At 35.8% G+C, this 20,178-nt stretch overlaps 2 protein-coding genes across 2 annotated transcripts in view; one reads left to right on the top strand and one right to left on the bottom strand.

The window, feature by feature from the left end:
- The window catches only part of LOC138699975 (tubulin alpha-1C chain), a 50,849-nt gene that overhangs the window by 17,179 nt on the left and 13,492 nt on the right, over window positions 1-20,178 (bottom strand). Inside the window, exon 2 of the mRNA XM_069826221.1 lies at window positions 463-685. Coding sequence (XP_069682322.1) covers window positions 463-685 — 223 coding nt within the window. The remainder of the gene's footprint in view (window positions 1-462; window positions 686-20,178) is intronic.
- LOC138699976 (uncharacterized) overlaps window positions 11,882-20,178 on the top strand; it is a 109,643-nt gene continuing 101,346 nt past the window's right edge. The window contains exon 1 of the mRNA XM_069826223.1: window positions 11,882-12,000. The gene's annotated coding sequence lies outside the window, so the exon portion shown is untranslated. The remainder of the gene's footprint in view (window positions 12,001-20,178) is intronic.

Below are 20,178 nucleotides of genomic sequence, written 5' to 3'. Positions count from 1 at the left end.
GGAGAGTAAGAGGAAGGTAGAAAATAGGAAAGAATGAATAATGCTGGGTTTGCAGTGAAATACCTACCTTTGGGCAGAACAATATGAATGAATGAATGAATGAATGAATGAATGAATGAATGAATGAATGAATGACATAGTTTAAGAAAACACAGAACAAAAATGTAGGCCTTAAGTCGCGGGACATGCTCCGAGTTTCTATGGAAATGAGATACTGTACTTACATAACCACTTCTCTGTATAAAACGAACTCGATCCGCTGTATTTGTAGTCCGAAAAGCTACCATTTGAACCACAACGGAGTTTTATATTTACTTAGGAATAAGAACGGAAGAAAGACAGAAAGAAATAAATATACAAAGGAGAACAGAAAGCGTAAGGAAGAAAAGAAAAATAAAAGATCGAAGAGAAGTATTTTGTATTCAGATTTTATTTTGTATATGCTATAAATAGAAACCTCACCAACAACAGTTGGCTCTAAGTCCACGAAGACTGCACGAGGCACGTGTTTGCCTGCTCCGGTCTCGCTGAAGAAAGTATTGAAGCTGTCATCTCCGCCGCCGATGGTCTTGTCCGAGGGCATCTGTCCGTCGGGCTGAATGCCATGCTCCAGGCAATACAGCTCCCAGCAGGCATTGCCGATCTGCACGCCTGCTTGGCCAATGTGCACTGAGATACATTCCCTCTGCAACAAGAAAGCACGCGTTGCACCAGAGGTTAACAATTTTTTATTTTAGACCTATAAAGAATAAATGCATTTTAGGATTCAGGCTAATCGGACAGTAGTCTATTCCTACTTCTGTACCTCATTTTTTCGTAGATACATATCGTCGTTAATCGTGCAATAATTCCTATGTGACAAATTTATCGATTTTCAGATGTTTGCTCTATTAAATAACTTAAATAGTGACAGCAAATAATAAAATCTGCTATATGTAATTATATTTCTTTGTTTCGAAAATGTAAGAATTCACAGTACGGCTGCCATAGGGTGAATAAATGTGTTTTTTCTTCCTACTGAAAAATTTTATATTTTGCACATAGGAGTTATTGCAGAAACAACGACAATATTCATTTCTCTTTAAAATTGGCGAAAAGTATTATTTATTTAATATTTTGTTTTCTTATTAAACGACGCAGAATGACGCAGGTTATTCAGAATCTGTAAGCATTGCAGTATAAGTATAGTGTTACTATGCATTTTATTGGATATTTAACATATTATAACAATGTATTTATGAACATATTAGTTATACTTATTGTAATTATTTATAATACAAGTTGGTTTGCACTAGTTCTCGGAGAGGACTATGGTTGCATATTATATGCACTATATTTTATTTTTATTTTTTTATTCTAGTAGGTTATTTTACGACGCTTTATCAACATCAGGTTATTTAGCGTCTGAATGAGATGAAGGTGATAATGCCGGTGAAATGAGTCCGGGGTCCAGCACCGAACGTTACCCAGTATTTGCTCATATTGGGTTGAGGAAAAACCCTGGAAAAACCTCAACTTGGTAACTTGCCCCGACCGGGAATCGAACCCGGACCACCTAATTTCGCGGCCAGATGTGCTAACCGTTACTCCACAGGTGTGAATAATTTTGTTTATGATCGACAACAAACTATTAACTATCATTAATGTTCAATATAAGGTAATATTAAACTACCTGAAGAAGCGAAAACGTTAATCTTCTCTACAGTATATAACTAATAATAATAATAATAATAATAATAATAATAATAATAATAATAATAATAATAATAATAATATATGATTAATTTGTAAAATCGTTATACACAAAGGATAAGGCTAATGACGGAACCTTCTACAAAAGTTTATTAAATATTAATGCAACTTATCAGAAAAAAAAACATGTAAATCAAACTTATATTCCGCATGATCTCACTGAAGATCAGGAAATAAAATAAGTTAGATATGAAGCGTAAACGTGGAGTGATCCGTGTTTTAGCAGTTTCATCACATATCGATCCTGAAACAAAGCAACAGCCTTCAATATTCTGTTTCATCCAACAAGATTCTCATTAATACTTTTTCTAAAATTATGATGGTTCTGTTATTTGATGCCAGAGGAATTATTTTAGAGTACCAAGACGAAATTGAGGTGATTCGCTTCTTTAATGCCAGAGGAATTAATGTGAGGCACCAGACACCCAGGACAAAATTAAAGTGATTAATTTGATGGATGCTTAAGGAATTGAGGAGTGACTGTGAAAAATGGTGTAAGTGCCAAATGATAAATTTTTCAGCAAATGAAAATAAAAAAAATACCTACGGAGATATACCAAGCGCATACTTTTGGCAAATGTTTGAACCAAATGTGAATGCTTGGAACTTGTATTTTTTCTACAGTATTAGCAACAGTATATAACCAGTTAAAAAAAAAAAATAAAAAAATAAGACTTCCTGGCACTTATATAATTTCTCACAAACAATCCTCAATTATTATGAGCTATCGGTGCCCGAGTAAAAACTTAAAGTGATTCTTTTCTTTGATGTTAGAGAAATTATTGTGAAGTACCGAGAGCTTCAGGACAAAATGTCCATGGAAAATGTTATGCTAGTAACTTTAGTAGTGTCGACCTGGTTGGCGCAGTTGATATAGCGCTGACCTTCTATGCCCGAAGTTGCGGGTTCGATCTCGGGCCAGATCGATGGTACTTAAGTGTGCTTAAATGAGACAGGCTTATGTCAGTAGATTTATTAGCATGTAAAAGAACTTCTGCGGGACAAAATTCCGGCACACCGGCGACGCTGATATAACCTCGCGATCGTCGTTAAATAAAACATAACATAACACAACTTTAGTAGTGTTTTGAGGAACACACTGAGAAAGAATAGGCTATTTTTTCTGAGAAAAGTGGTTTCTAATTCAAAATAACACAAGTCCAAAAATTAAGCTGGTATGGCAGTGAAAATTCTGGCCAAATTTGGCGGAACTTCTTCAGAACATCTACTATACTGCCTAGACCTCGTACCATTCCAATATTAAAAACTTATTTAAGAGGAAAGAAGTTTTGAAGTGATAATCGCCAACTCCGCTATACTGTTAAAGCTGGTGAGAAATTGTCTACTTGATTTTTTTTTATTTTAGTTGTTTAACGACGCTGTATCAACTACTAGGTTATTTAGCGTCGATAATATTTGGCGAGATGAGGCCGAGGATTCGCCATAGATTACCTTGTATTCACATTACGGTTGGGAAAAATCTCGGAAAACCCAACCAGGTAATAAGCCCAAGCGGGGATCGAACCGGCGCCCGAACGCAACTTCAGACCGGCAGGCAAGCGCCTTAACCGACTAAGCCACGTCGGTGGGTATCTACTTGATGTAGGCCATTTGAGAACTGGATAGAACGTTACAAAATGTAATGCTTCCCAGGGAATGTTCTTAAAAATGTTACCATGCCGGTAAGAAATTCTTATTCTAAAAATTCACATAAAAATCTTTAAACAGCACCATTCTGTTGAGAAAATTCATTCTTCAAGAATTTGTAATACTTCCGTAAGATTTCATTTGAAGTTCAGCGGGATTTCCCCTAAGTCAATATTTGGCTCTCTGCCACCTGATAGTAGCTGGGCACACTGTGGGATCCTGAGCTTCCATAAAAAATAAGGCGATAAAAGATAAACATTCATATCGCAGGCGGATTTCGGACCCATGACAGGAGACTATCACACAACGTCAAGCTAAGCCTTAATTTTTACGCACAGTACAGTACCTACACTGCCCTGCAGGGAGATCGTCCTCTTGAGAATGTCGAGTAAAGAATTGACGTGATATTCTTTAAGGTATCTAAGTGAATTCTTAAAATGAGGTTAGTTTACCGGTAACTAAAACGTGTGAGACACTTTGCTGGGGTGTCTTTCATGTAGGGTGGCTCTTTGTCTTTATCGTGATGTAAGACTTGCGAATCGATCGATGTTCCGTGCCCAACAACACGCGTCGTTTTGGCGTCTGTACACAACGACGCTTATCGCTGGTATGACCCTCTCCATGCTAGATCGATAGCATTGCGTGCAACTCGGCTAGTTCTGCAGCTCTTCATCTACCGAACCCCATCTCTCACTCGTTATCTACTCGACATGCAAATATCATCAGGAAAGTGTAACACAAATCTGCCAGCTGTAAAGTAGGCCGAGGAAATAACATTAACACTTTCTGCTGATTTTCTTCATTCCAGATTGTAGACCTATACCTAATTTGAAAAGAAATATTTTTGATCAGAAGGCAGATGATGTTTTTTACCTTTTCTTTATTATCTTTATCATTTTATTTATTATCCGTTTCTTTTGTTTTTCCTCTTCTTCGTCTCCACCTTCTCTTTTGACATTTTTCTTTTCTGTCCGACTCTCTTTCTATTCTTTCTCTCCAACTCTTTATTTGTTCTTCTCCTTCACCTTCTAAACTATTTTCTTCCATCTTCTCTTTCCTTTTCCTACTTCTTCTTCCTTCTAACTTTCTCTTTCTCCTCCCCATTTTACGATCTTTTATCCTTATCCTTTTTGCTTTGTCCTTTCTTCTTCTGCATTCCTGTCCATTAATTTATTTTCCAAATTTTTTATTTTTCTATTATACTCTTCCTCATCCTCTTGTTCCTCTTATTTTACGTTGAATTATATTTATCTACGAGCTTATCATAGACACAAACTGTATTGAAAGTTACATTTTGTTTAACTCAGTAACCTGTAAAATCAGACAACAGAAAACCTATTGGCTATGTAAATAAATTAAAGAGTAAATTTATCTGTGTACTTTACTGTACTCCATAATGAATATTTTACACATTTTTACGTAGTCATGCTGAATTTACAATGACGCGACATCGTAGTTTCGCGTCGCGGATTGGTGTTCACAATTCCGCGACTTGAATCGCTGGTTCGTGTTGATTAGGAAACTTAAAATGAACAAAGCCTGCCGTCTCTATTTTTGGAGTAGAAGAAATGAACATACAAAATTTAGAAGTAGAAGTATTCGCCGTTGGTGGATTCATCCTATCTTCTAGGAGCGTCGACAATTTGGAGATTATCATAGTCTGATTCCGAATATTAGCTTAACGGATACAGAATCTTATCATAACTATATGCAAATGACACCTTCGCAATTTGATGATCTCCTGCATATCATTGGTCGTCATATACAAAAACATCCAATGCGGGAGGCATTCAGCAGAGCGTCTAAGCGTAATTTTGAGGTTAGGTTTCCCTAATAGTTGGTATCTCCCTTTCAAGAACTTGGTTGCAAGAGATTCCCTACGTTCTCTCTCTTACGATTTTCGTATTGTATCTTCCACAATGTCCTTTATAGCTTTAGAAATAAATCTTGTAATCTGGGCTAAATTGAAAAGCACCTCCTTAAGTGAAAACTCTCTGAGAATAATTTCACAAAGGTGAAGAAAGTTACTGGGAAAAATTAAATTTTCCGAACTTATGGGGGCATGGATGACAAGCATTGTGTATTTCAGGTAAGCAAACCACGACAAGATAAAGAGTGAACCGTAAGTAATGTCATTAATTTCAGAGGGTTATTCTTTGAGGTATTAAAAAATACAATTACTGTTTTCCTTTTTTCTTTCTTTTCGAGATAAAAACTGTTAAGTTAAATTAATTTTTCTCTCACTGTTAACACTATTAATTTTAATCTTGATCTTCAACTTTGTAAATTCATTATTGTATTATTGCCTTCTGGATCCTTGTGGTCACCCTCAGTGGAGGCAGACGATTTTTCCAAATCTTTATCTCTCTCATGAAACATTTCTTACCATATATTGGGAAAACCATAGATTTAATTTTCAATATATTCAGTCAGTTTAAGATATTGATACGCAGAAATTTGATCCTAACAAATGTAACGTTTTAAAATTCCTTTTCAGAACGAAAGTGTACATTTGTTCAGATGGAATTTCTGCATATTTAAATGACAAAAACTATAATTCTTTTTATCATAATACACAGCTCTCTTAAATTGACTAAGCATATTGGGAATTAAGTTAATTCAATGGTTTTCCCGGAATACGCTATGAAATGTTTCACATAAAATAATTTTCTTTTTCGAAAATGAACCAAGAACGAGCAAAATTGTATTACACTTTTTTGTTTGAAATATCTCAAAGAATAACCCCCTTGAAATTAATGACATTACTCACGGTTCACTCTGTATAATTCAGGGCATCCTTTAACCAATTGGATACTTTAAAGTAGAAGGGTGCAAAATGCCAAAATGAAACATTGGAGATAAGATAAAAAAAATGTAGCTATAAGAATAATTGTACACATATTTGTGTCATGTTTTTTTACTGATAGAAAACAGCAATAGTACAGTGTTTACTCATTAATAATAGTGGTATGTAAAGACATTATTTCTCCATATTTAATTATATAACACAGATTGTGAAAAGGGTTAAGTAATGGGTACAGTTGCAGTAGAATGGTGCAAAGTTCAATACCTATTTTTTCCTATTCTGGAGCAATTTTTACTCACAGATCTGCCTGTAGAACTGCCTATGCTCCTCATTTGGAAGATAGGGAGTCATTGCTAGTAGATCCCCCTTCTTTTCTTCTGTAATTTCCCTATTTTATGCTTTAACTTGAAACAATGCTGACTGCACATCTTTCATGTTTTTTTTTTTTTTTTTTCTTTTTAAGCACTTTAATGGTATGTAGTGCTTCATTATTATGGGACTGTTTCACAGAAACACTACCTGCTTTACTAACATCATACTGAATGCAACATGTCTTAGAAATATTCAAGTTCTTGATGGAAATTAGTTGATCAGCAACATCTTGCATATTAAGGAAATGTGACTCTAGCATTGAAACGGTTTGAAATGGTTTTAAAACTTTAGGGCCGTATTCATAGACATTTCGCAGCACGCGCTACGAGCGTACTAAGCTAGCCCCGGCTATCCACTGGTTACTAGTACAGAATTCAAATCACATCCTATCACTAACACTGGTTTATGAATACGAAAAACGCTGATAATCCACCGAAAGCCCGCGCTAAAAATGTCTATGAATACGGCCCTTAGAGTCTTGTACGATTTTAAGCAGGTCACTAGGAATGAAGGCTTTTGTCACTTTCTGTCGTTTTTCAATCAAAGCGAAATCAGAATCGCATTGCAAGAAACTGTGGTCACTGAGAAGGAAACGTTCTATGTGCTCAAATAAACCTATGGCAACTAAAAAGAGACACATGAAAACCATTACACGATTTTTGTTTTCAGCTGCACAGTTATCAGATTCTTCTTGTTTGTTATGTCCATATTCATCAGTTTTAGTACACACGAGGCAATCTCATTGTCACCTCTACTCGCGGTGCTTTCATCCCACATACATAAGACTGCATTGTATCACATACACAAACTCCAAAGTTATAACGTGAAAGCTGACATCTGTAAAACATTTCGCTGTGTGTAAGTGTGGGCACAAACATGACCTGTTGAAGATCCATTGCATTCTATGATGCAACTCAATAGGGCGCTTACCGTCTGAAACTGCATGGTGCTGGCAACGTAACATCTAAATATCTCGCTTAAGAAACACAAGTGGATGTAGCCTCTTTCATACATCATCCTCCTAGGCACATTGCACTTTTCTGCATAATAATTTCGTTTTCTATGATTTTGGCACTTTGCACCTTTCTACTTTAAAGTATCCAATAAAAGTTAATTCGATTTAAACTTTCGTCGCGTCGCAATCTGCGTCGTGACGTCATGAAATTCTGATTTCCTATTGGGCCATAATTTATGTAATGTAGCGTCGCTCTGTCGTGTCGCATGTGTTGCGTCATTGTAAACGATGCATTACTGAAAACATGCAACAATTTTCGCTCGCTCCCCATCCTCAATCGCTTGCCATGTCCAAAACACAAGAGTTGGTTCAATACATGTTTTATTTCTGAGCGAAATACATAAGAAAACACAAGTTTTTGAAATCTACATTCCGATTTTAGGTAGCTTTTATGATTTAAGAGTTCTCGTAAAAATTGTTAATAAAACTTCATTATATTAAGGGGACCCGGAACGTCCTATGCCTGCAATGTTAAATGTCAGGAACATTTTTTTCCTAAACTTTTGACACTAGGGATCTAATTTTTTTACTGTAGTATATTACATATTTTTAATACTTTTTACCATAGGGATTTTGATATAATGCCATTTTTCTTAAAGATATTATTATTATTTTTTTAAATAATTAAAGAATTTTTCATATTTTTTTGCTGCTTTCTAGTACATGAAATCTTTCATTAATAAGATATTACAAAATGGATGTGGTAGAAGATGTAATTTGGCGTTATATATAAGCCCTGTAAATTTCAAGCTCTAGCTCTAAGGGCCGTATTCATAGACATTTTTAGCGCGGGCTTTCGGTGGATTATCAGCGTTTTTCGTATTCATAAACCAGTGTTAGCGATAGGATATGATTTGAATTCTGTACTAGTAACCAGTGGATAGCCGGGGCTAGCTTAGTACGCTCGTAGCGCGTGCTGCGAAATGTCTATGAATACCACCCTAATAGTTTAGGAGAAAATGTTCCTTATGCATGAAAAAAAAAAAACTTGTGGGAATTAAAGTTCAAAGTTTCAACTGCATTTTAGTCGAGTTCTGCACCATATGGCAGGTTTTTGTACTGTAGTATATAACATATTTTAAATACTTTTTACTTATTTATATTTAAACCTTTTAGTTCTATATATTGTATACTGTAATAAGGAAAAAAAAGGAGTTGCAAATTATTGCAAAATGTTCCCTGTGGCTATACAGACGAACCACGTCCTAATCCAGAGCCTACGCCGGACCGTACACTTCACAAACTCAACCACAGCTATAGTAACATAGACAACGACATAAAAATACTACACATACATCCAAAAAACCAGAAACTTGACACCCTAGAACAATATGAAATTTATAAACATACTAAAACACACCCGCATCACATCCTGAACACTCAACTCAATTTCAAAACACACATCCTTTTCGACACAATAATGAACACACTCCACCACAACAGGAAACCAGAAGATAGCGTCAGATCTCCACTAGGCTTTGGAGAATGAAGGACAAGACTTCGAAACTAGTTAAGTAAGGTAATTCATAAATATTAACACAGTAAAGAAGTTGGAAATTTAATGAGCAATTAATAAGAATAAGAACAGCCCAAGAAATGCCACACGTGCAAGGCTCTCGATTGGTTAGCAATCCAAATGAGATGTTTGACTATTCTTCCTATCTCTGGTTATTTCTCTTGTACATTATATTTAAAAAAACTGTTATAATATTGCTTTACAGAACTCAATCACTTAAAAGACTTCTCCAAACATTTCTATTATATGTATACATCCTCTTCTGATGATCCAAATCATTGCAGAGAATTGTTTTCAAATTCTGAAGTCAGGTTGCCGCTGTCATCCATGTTATCTTCTTCCTTTCACTTTCCATTACTGTTTTAACTTTGGTATCCTATCAACTTCCATTCCCCTGCCATGCCCGTACCATAGTAATAAATATTCTTCTTTTTACGTCTTCTGCTTCCATTATTCTCCTTATCTCTGGTTTTCATCTCCTCTCTCCTCGATGTTCTGGATGACCTTCTTATGAAATCCATCTCAACTATTGTCAATTTCTTAATATGCCTGTTGCTTATTGTCCAAATCTCATCTCCATATAACATTATACTACATAAATTAATATTTAATGTAATATTATTTTCTTGGTGATGATGTTTCTCCATAACGTTATTCTCTTCCTTTTACTTTTCTCTCAAGCTTCCTTCTTATCCAGTTTTTCTAATCCTCTTTTTCTTCTACGGTTTCATATTATTCTTCGCCTTCTTTAAACTGTCGAACTTCATTATTGATTCTGAACGTTATTTCAAATTCCAGGGATTCCCTTTGGTTTTTCCTATGAGATGTCGTAAACGTGGGGATTTACCATTCGTCAGAGGAAGGCTTTCAATGTGTTACAGTCGATAGAAAGATATGGGTAAACGTGAGTTATGGAAATGATGTGAAACAATAAAATGATGATGATTTCGTAATTGTTTACTTTCATGAATTACGTTGTGTTCAATTTCAATCTCATTCTTGTGAGGATAATGAACAGGCTTAGGATCCGGGACACTTTAGCAACTAACGTACACACAACTTGACTATATGTAGAGTTCCTTACATACTGTGAATGTAAACAACGACGTCAATGTGTTGCGTTATATTCTACTGTTAATAGTACAATCTAGTGACGGTGGGAAATGAAGTAGGATATATATCTCACAAGTTTTCATGTCACTTGGCGACGTTGAAGGCGTTAGCATTACAATGAACAACCATGTACAGGGACATCATTTTATTTTTACTTCAATTTTTATTGTACCTGAGTTTTTGAATGTACTTTACTCCCACCCCTTCTACTAATGAAGTTCAAACTGTTCTCCAGACAGAATCAAGGCTGCATATAGTAAACAGCACTGAGTTATTGAGTATAGTACGTTCCAGAAATATGTTCGCGTTTTCCAGTGACGAAAGAACTTTCAATATTGAATCAAATTTCGCACAGGTACTGTCCGTTTGCCTACGTCGCATTCCGATTTCCCCCACCTGCTTCTGCACGCCCCTCTGTAAAAACAGGGCTGTCTTAGCTCTTTTCTGAAAACATTAATTTCAACCTAATGAAAATTATCGAACTCAAAATCGCGATATTTTCTAGTTTACGTAAATGGATGAAATACTTTTCTTCCCTCCTATACCTAGTGAAGTGATTTGTTTGTGTTTTACGCCGGTATCGTCGAACTCCAGTCGTGGAAGAAGGTAGCGAACGGTGTTTCCGGTTCTCTAAAGGTATAGCCAGGTTAATATTAAAAATGTTAGTAAAAATAAAATGATGTCCCTGTACATACTTGCAACTAGTTTGAAAAAAAAACTGTTCGCTATGAATTGAAAATGCACTGTGATGGCCTGAGTTCGATTCGTCTACTTCACAGGGGGCTTTACCTTAAATCTAGATTTGCGGCCTATAAATAGTTTTAACTTTGACCAAGCCTATTTTAATTTTATTATTTAATGGCTTTTTAATAAACTAAAGTAAAGTCTTGTGTAATAGAAATGGATTGAAATGTCTTCCATCTCGTCAAAATATATAGAAATATGTATGTATGGGAGTTTCCGGAAAATGTGGGATAGTTCTCTCTCTCTCTCTCTCTCTTGTACGGAGGAGGGAACCGAAGGCTTGCACTGTAACCTGAGGCTTATTGTGCTTACCACTCCTATACTGTGAATGATTGAGTAGCCGAACGGCCGCGCTCTTGTACAGCACTGAACGCCGCACCGTGAACTTAATTCGGGCTATTGTATGGATGATGATGATGATGGTGATGATGATATGCGAATTAATAATGGCGAAATGAGTCCGAGATCCAATACCGAAAGTTACCCAGCAATTTTGCTTCAATTGGTTGAGGGAAAACATCGGAAAAAATCCCAACCAATAACTTATCCCAACCAGAATTTGAATCCGGGCCCGCCCATTTCATGGCCAGACGTGCTAACCATTACTCCATAGCGATGGACATGGGATAATTAGTCACTCTAAGTCAGGCATGCCCAGTCGGGGCGGATCTAGCCTTTAAACTAGTTGCAACAGTACGTAGAATCTCGCAAGTGGAACACACATAAAAGATATTCTATGTCACTGTCGTACTCTTCTGAAGGCTAGATCTGCCTCGACTAGGCATGCCTGCTCTAAACGGAAGAAAAATTAGTAGCTAATGACAGTGACAACAGAGTCCATAACCGCAAAACCACAAAAATGTGAAAATTTTCAAAACCACAACAGTTGACAAAAATCACAAAATCGCTTAGTAACAAGAGAAGAAATGTGACAACACTGTATCAAACTCACTCGCTACATTCGGACCTCGCAGGCAGACAGTAATCGTACATCGTAGTAGGCAGAAAGGAGCTCGGCACTTGTATCGGTGGAAGGTAACTGCATTGTGTTTTTTAATATTTTTAGTCTTTGAATGTAATATTATTTGTTTGGAAAGAGGATTTTGTAAACTCTTGAACGAAGAGGGTAATACTTGTATTTCTTACAGTAATTTTATATAGGCCTATTGCGAACAGCGTGATTAAAGTGTTGTAGCATATCAGGGCGATCCATTAAACATTCTACAGAAGCCACAGAATTCAACAAATTTTCGAAATAAAAGGCACTCTCGAGCATGGAGAAAGACTTCAAAATAAAAGGGAATGTGACATAGGTACAAATTGTAAGCGTAAGGTCAGAGATTAATTTTCGGGACAACTACAGTAAATTGATCGACGTGAATTGTAAAAGTTTAAATTTTGTGGGTGTGCGACATCGAATTACAGAACTTTCGTAAAATTATTTACAGGAAATTTAAGGAATTTCTTCTTTCTGTGCCCAAAACCTCTGAAAAACTTTACTTTAGTTTTGTTTCTTCGTCTTCTTCTTCTTCTTCTCCTTCTTCTTCTTCTTCTTCTTCTCCTCCTCCTCCTCCTCCTCCTCCTCCTCCTCCTCCATCCATCGTGTCTTAGTTCTTCAGCGACTTCTTTTCTTGTAGGATTATAAAGTAGACTAATTGCTGTTTGGGAAGCCTATAGTAGCAATTCATTTTTTCTAAGTGTTCGTATCAATTCTGTTGTTTATCTTATTGTATTCGATCATTAAATTAAGGATATCAAACCAATTTCTTACGTCTCTGCTTCTTTGGTGGTCTGAGTCTAAGAGACTACTGCTTGAAACACCATGAAAATATTTCATTGGTTTTCTTTTTTGCGTCTGCCTGAACGATTGTTACATCTGTATGTTAGGAGAAGTAAGACTACATCTAGAACTTCGTAATGTTTAAACTGTTTTGTCTGCCGAGTTCTTTTTAGTATGTAAAGTAAAGTACCATAGTTTTTAAAGTCGCTATTTCCATATTTCAATCGCTATTTGTTAAAAGAACGGAAGTTCAAAAATACAAATTTTACAGGAGAGACAAAAAACTGTCCAGAACACCCACCTTTTTAACGCAAATTGTAAAATGTTATGTTGAATTTTAACCATTTGTACTCGGTGTTTTAAACTTCTTTTAACATAAATTGATGTGTCAATAAAAAATGAATAAAATCGTAAAAAAATGTGACTTCCGGCCTTTTAACAAATAGCGATTCATTTAGGCTTACAACTCCTTTATGACACTAAGAAATCCTACAGACTAGAAAGTATAATGAGATCCGCTCTCTAATGAACTTATCTAATGCTTCTTCGCATCACAAATGGTCAGAGCTATAGAATGCCTTTAGGTTGGTTTAATTTCCGAATATTTTAATTAAACTTATTCTTTCTTTTTTTGCCCGTTTTACCTCCCTGTAGTACTGACTCACAGACCACTGCGGTTTAGGGGTGGGGGGGGGGTATTGTCTCTGTAACCACACTAGGCATCTACATATTGCGAGCCTCACTAGATGTGGGATTGGCACAACGTTGGGCCACCGCAGAGACATCCCAGGACAATCACAATACAAGGGACAACAAATCATTCCCGTAGACGCAAGTTAAATTTCGTCCATTGCCGGGAATCGAATCATGGACCCTTTGGATGGGGTTAGGTACAGCTTACATAAGTAAAATTTTTGGAAATATTCAACATTTTTTCCTTCATTGCTGTACCTTGTACAATAATGAAAATTTGTATGTATAAAACACTAATTTTCTGCTACACGAAAAAACATTTTTACGATATAATTTTTTTTTTTTTTTTTTTTTTTTTTTTTTTCAAAATTGAAAATGATGGCAGTTTACTGTGCAGTGCTGAAGCGTTTCCCTCATAACTCATAAACTTGTTAACTTTTCACGTTCTTTTGCTTTTATTTTATTGCTGAAACTCATGTTTACGATGCAATGTTCTTTCAACTACATTTCCTTAATAAATAATATTTTGTTTTTATTTTGTATTCTAAGAAAATACTGATATTTGATCATTTTTAAATTAATTTATTTTTATCAGACAATCTATCAAAGGTAGGGAAGTGATTTTGCATCATGTTGTAGATATGACGTGCATAAATACACACAAAAATTTCATCACAGGATGTTGGATAGTTTTTAGTTATATGGGAAACGCTTCATTACTGCACAGTGAACTGAATTTTGAAAAAAAAAAATGTAAATAACTTTTTATATAGTAAAGTATTTTTTGTCATATAGCAGAAGGACAGTTTTTCACACATACTAATTTTCATTACTGTACAAGATACACTAATGAAGAAAAAAAATGTTGAATATTTCCAAAATTTTACTGCTGTAAGCTGTACCTAACCCCTTAAAATCTGTTAATAACAAGTTGTAATTCATTTTCCAATTCCGTGAAAATTGTCTGATATTCCGCAAACAAAATTATCATTAATATGCAATAAAACAATAATCATTTCCATTCTATAATGCGGGGTCCCAATCTTTTTAAGATTATGAATATCGTCCACATGTAATACAAAGTCAGCAAACACCATGAATGGAATAGGCTTAATATATGAATGTATAAATAAATTAGATAACAAATAAAATACACATTTTAAAACACTCACCAGAGTAATGACATCTTTGAACTTCAATGTTATTCAGAATTTTAGTTATGTCCAATTAGAAGTCGCTTAGGTGATGTGAGTCAATAAATTAATCGTGAACGTGCCTTGTTAGTCACGTATTTCATAAGTGAGAAAGTTTTCTCGAGTAGGTAGGCCTACTGTAAGTCATCCTGAACATAGCTCCCGAATGTTTGAGAGAGACACTCCGTAGTATGCAAATCTCGCTTTCAGGTAGAAGCTCCCTGTGAAGCTGGCTTGAATAATTTCAAGGGAAAAATTGTTCCGGGGCCGTGTATCGGGAAGAATAGTTCCTGGGGTAGCTCAGTCGGTAGAGTATTCGTGCGCTAAGCGAAGAGTCCCAGGATCGGTACCCGGCCTCAGAACAATTTTTCCCTTGAAATTATTCAAACTCCGTAGTATTTGGGATCTTTTTGTATTTTCTGCTCCCCAAAGACTATAAATTTATCTTTTAAAACAAACATTTCTTTGCTAAAGAGGACTGGAGATCTATCAATTTAAGTTCCTCACAAGCAGCCATATTATACTCTTGAATAATCTGGATATAAATAGGAAAGACTGGATAAAGCTGAAAGACCTGCCCTTGACTAGAACACTAAGAATGACTGAATGAATCTGGATTTTTCTGACGAAGTCCACACTGAATTGAAAGTAATTATACACCATGAAATACAGCAAGGCCTATTATGTCTCCAAATTGTGTAATGGATGGATGGATACGAACATTACTTGTTCTGCTTATACAACAATGTTTGCATTGAAAAAAGGAACTCAGGAGCGTTTGTGCTCGCGAGCGCGTTTTTACTCGCATGACGAGAGCGCCAAATGTCATTAAAAGAGCACCATGTTACTCGCTTGCTATTCTAATGGCTGTGTTCATATAAATGTTATTGTACTCTGTTGCTTAAAGAGCTGTATAAAGTACTATGCTATTAGCCATTTCTTTTTGTGTTTCAAAGAGGGAGGGTTACATCGTTGCATAATTCCTCAAATAAAGGCAACTTATCAATTTGCCTAGTTAGTAAATGAATAGAAAATTTACGTTGAACAGTACTTAAAATAATTTTGAGGTTTGAAGGCACATAGCTACAATAAATGTATTAAAATTACATTGGATTCTTTAAAGAGAGTGTTTATTTCATTTATATAAGTATTAAATTTATTTTACGTTGAGCACAAAATATATAATATGAAAAATATAACACATAAAAATATTGATTTTTTAGCAGGGTATTTTACGACGCTTTATCAACATCTTAGGTTATTTAGCGTCTGAATGAGATGAAGGTGATAATGGTAAAATGAGTCCGGGCTCCAGCACCGAAAGTAACCAGCATTTTCTCGTATTGTGTTGAGGGAAAACCTTGGAAAAAACCTCAACCAAGTAACTTGCCTCGACCGGGAACTGAACCCGGGCCACCTGGTTTCGCGGCCAGACGCAATATTGTTAAGTCATAGCATAATTGATTACTATAGATCAGTGATCATCAGAACATTACACTCTCGGGCTAGCGTCTCTTACCCTCGGATGACACTGCCCTAGCGTGCATTCGTGACTGCCGGCGGGTATGCTGTTTCTCTATCCTTTGTGCACGACGGAGCATTATTTCCTTACTCTCCATGCACTCTACCCATTTCAGCGAGTAATGACGACCACTGCTATAGGTTTATCAGCTAACAAAATTTCTCCTGAACTTCGTACTATCCTAGCGTATGTTCTTATGGGAAATAGTTTAAATCACTGGTTCTGAACATAAAAATTGAGTTCATTAAACATTTTACGCATTAAAAATATACTTATTTTATGTAGGATGCAGCAACAACAGTTTTATTTGCTGTGCGTGATGCGATAAGAATTTGTGCTTTCATCACTGCATTAACAATTCAGTTTTTTCTGTTCATGTTCAGTGAGATTCTAATGTCCACAGACAACCAGAAGGGGTGGAAGGAGAGAATAAGGGAAACAAAAAAGGGATAGTGACAGGTTTTTTTTATAAGAAATACGAATCTGTGTCGGTGGGCTTTATTTTGTATTTGTGTACTTATTGTAAAATATTGTTATAGGTTTAATTTGTGAGACTATTAAACATATCCTCTCAATGCAATATAGGCCTACTATGAGTTTGTTTAATTTCATGAGATCAGTTCATATTTTTGTTTGTAATGATGAACCCTATTTGACTCTGCGTTTACAGACGTTAAGTTGCAGTTGTGTTTCTCCCTCGTTTCTGTCACACGCTATACTGAAAAGGCTCCGCAACTATAGTACTAGATTCACATAGATTCACAGTGATATTCGGATTAGTTTTAATACCTTGCATATTATTTTGGAAATTTTTTAACACAACATCTTACACAAATAAGACGTATCAGTATGCAAAATTTGAAGGTCCTACGCAACCTTCCAGTGTTGAACGTTCCCTTGTAAGGTAGAGTAGAGACGAATAAATGCCTTAACGAAATACGAAGTCGAACTGAACCATAACTTATGATTCCGGTAGTCTGCTGTTCGGTATCGGGTATCGGGTGGGTATCTAATCGTGCATGCAATAAAATCTCGTATTATTTTTAATCAACTTACTGTATATTTCGCGGAACAAAATGATTTGCGTTTCTTTAAGTCCCGAGCCCAGTCCGAAACCGACAAGCATAAGTGAATTTCAACCCGAGCCTGTGCAGATCTCTAGTGTCTGCATGCGATTCCGAGATTCTAAGACACTGTTGCACCTCGTTTAAAGGCTAAAATGCTCCTAAATTAGACCCTACATAAAAGTAAGGAATATAGTAAACTGTGGAAAACGTAACTTCAGACAGGAAACTTCTTTGCAATAACCTAAACGGTTACAAAATAAATAATATGGGGAATACTATATTTTGTGCTTTTGACAAAGACAGGATGAAAGGAATCCCTGTATAAAATATCCATTAATTCAAATTGCATGTAAAATATCCACGATACGTCGAATTACTCAAACAGCATACAATTACGATTTGGCAACATGGTTAAAACCGTCGCAGACTCTGTGTCTTACATAACGAATTCCTTTCGGATGTGCAGCAAAGACACTCCTTATCTTTAAAGGCAATCCTTGCGCTCGTAATTAGGACATCGCGCATGACGTCACTGGAATAGGGTGGAACCATCTTGCTCTTGTTACACGCTACACGGCCAACAGACGACGGGCTTCCGGGGTGGAGATCCTAAGAAATATTCATTTAAATAGAGGACCCATTGTCTCGAAGGTTGACTGTCTATAATTCGGTTGGATGAATTGAAATAGACTTGACCATTATTGGCCTCACCCGACAGAGAGATGGAACCATCACTCGATGTGATCATACAGTCATTCTGTTGAAGATCTTACACAGTGTGGCTTAATGATGATGATGATGATATTATTATTATTATTATTATTATTATTATTATTATTATTATCTCGAAGAGTGGCACACTCATCCCTCTTTCATAGACATGCACATGCGTAGATGCTAATAAAATACAATTTGTGTAAATTTGCGAACATCATGCAGATATTAAGCACTGGGGATCTTTACAGTTCTTCGCTTATTTCCTTCCAAAATAAAATGTTCTACTCTTCCAATAAATGGAACAGCAAACATCGGAGTGAGACAAGTGGCCAAAAGCTTGGAGCTCGCATAAACTCTTTCTCTCAGCCCCGTATCTTTTTTTTATGCTTCTCCCATTTCTTCGTATCCATTCATTCATTCATTCATTCATTCATTCATTCATAGATTATTATTTTTAATCCACTAGTTTTAATACAAGAAGGTGTTTTGGATTAGCCTATTTTTGTTCTTTAAATCGTTAAGAAGCAAGTGTATACTTTTCAGATGTAATTTCTCTATTATTATTATTGTTATTATTATTATTATTATTATTATTATTATTATTATTATTTTTTTTTTTTACTTAAGAATAACTTTTAAGGTACCCGCAGGTTCATTGCAGCCCTCACATAAGCCCGCCATCGATCCCTATCCTGTGCAAGATTAATCAAGTCTCATATCATCATATCCTACCTCCCTCAAATCCATTTTAATATTATTCTCCCAACTACGCCTCGGCCTCCCCAAAGATCTTTTTCCCTTCGGTCTCCCAACAAACACTCTATATGCCTTCCTGGATTCGCCCATACGTGCTACATGCCCTGCCCATGTCAAACGTCTGGATATAATGTTCCTAATTATGTCAGGTGAACAAAACAATGCGTGCAGTTCTGCGTTGTGTAACTTACTCCAGTCTCCTGTAACTTCATCCCTCTTAACCCCAAATATTTTCCTAAGATCCTTATTCTCAAACACCCTTAATCTCCGTTTCTTTCTCAAAGTGAGAGTCCAAGTTTCACAACCATACAGAACAACCGGTAATATAACTATTTTATAAATTCTAACTTTCAGATTTTTTTACAGCAGACTAGATGACAAAAGCTTCTCAACCGAATAATAACAGGCATTTCCCATATTTATTCTGCATTTAATTTCCTCCCGAGTGTCATTTATATTTGTTACTATTGCTCCAAGATATTTGAATTTTTCCACCTCTTCGAAAGATAAAACTCCAATTTTTATAGTTCCATTTCGTACAATATTCTGGTCACGAGACATAATCATATACTTAGTCTTTTCGGGATTTACTTCCAACCCTATCGCTTTACTTACTTCAAGTAGAATTTCCGTGTTTTCCCTAATCGTTTGTGAATGTTCTCCTAATATATTCACGTCATCCGCATAGACAAGAAGCTGATGCAACCCGTTCAATTATTTATCATTATTATTATTATTATTATTATCATAATTATTATCATCATCATCATCGTTATCATCTTGAAGTTCTAGTTTTTCACACGGGTTTACCATCATTCATCGGTATTAAAAGATGATGTCCCTAATCTCAATCGAGAGCAAGCAAAATAAGGTATTCTATGATAGTATCGATGGATGAATATCCATTTCATTACAGAAATTCGAACTCGGGCCTACTGGTGTTGTAGCTAAAAACGCTACCAATTCAGTCACGACGAAAAATGAGGAAGTTATGTTGTCTGAGACTGCGTCAGGGAGGTTGGAATTTCTAGAATGGAGTGGTCCTCTAACTTACCAGACATGAATTCTATTGAACACGTTTCAGACCAGTTGAAGGCTGTAGGGCACAGAAGAAACCCTCAAGGTACCCTGGCAGAGCTCAAAGATATTGCCATGCAGGAATCGGACAGACTGAACCAAAAAGATCTTGATAATCTCATAGACAGTGTTCCAAGCAGGATATAAAAAAATTCTTTTAAAATATATATTAGTCATGCAGAGATGTTCCGAACAAAAGTAACATTTTAAAATTCCTTTTGAGAACGAAAAGTTGCGTTTGTTCGGATCAAATTTCTGCACATTTAAAGGTTAAAACTAAAATACTTTCAATCATTTATTATCATAACAAACTGCTCTCTTAAACTGACTTAGCATATTGGGAATTAATTCAGTAACTTTTCCAAAATACTCCACGAAATGTTTGATATAATAATGTTTTTATCGAAA

Source organism: Periplaneta americana, chromosome 5 (genome assembly GCF_040183065.1).
Source record: "Periplaneta americana isolate PAMFEO1 chromosome 5, P.americana_PAMFEO1_priV1, whole genome shotgun sequence".
Taxonomy (NCBI): Eukaryota; Metazoa; Arthropoda; class Insecta; order Blattodea; family Blattidae; genus Periplaneta; species Periplaneta americana.
Note: the sequence above shows the minus strand (reverse complement) of the source record. Positions and strands in the feature narration are given on the sequence as shown.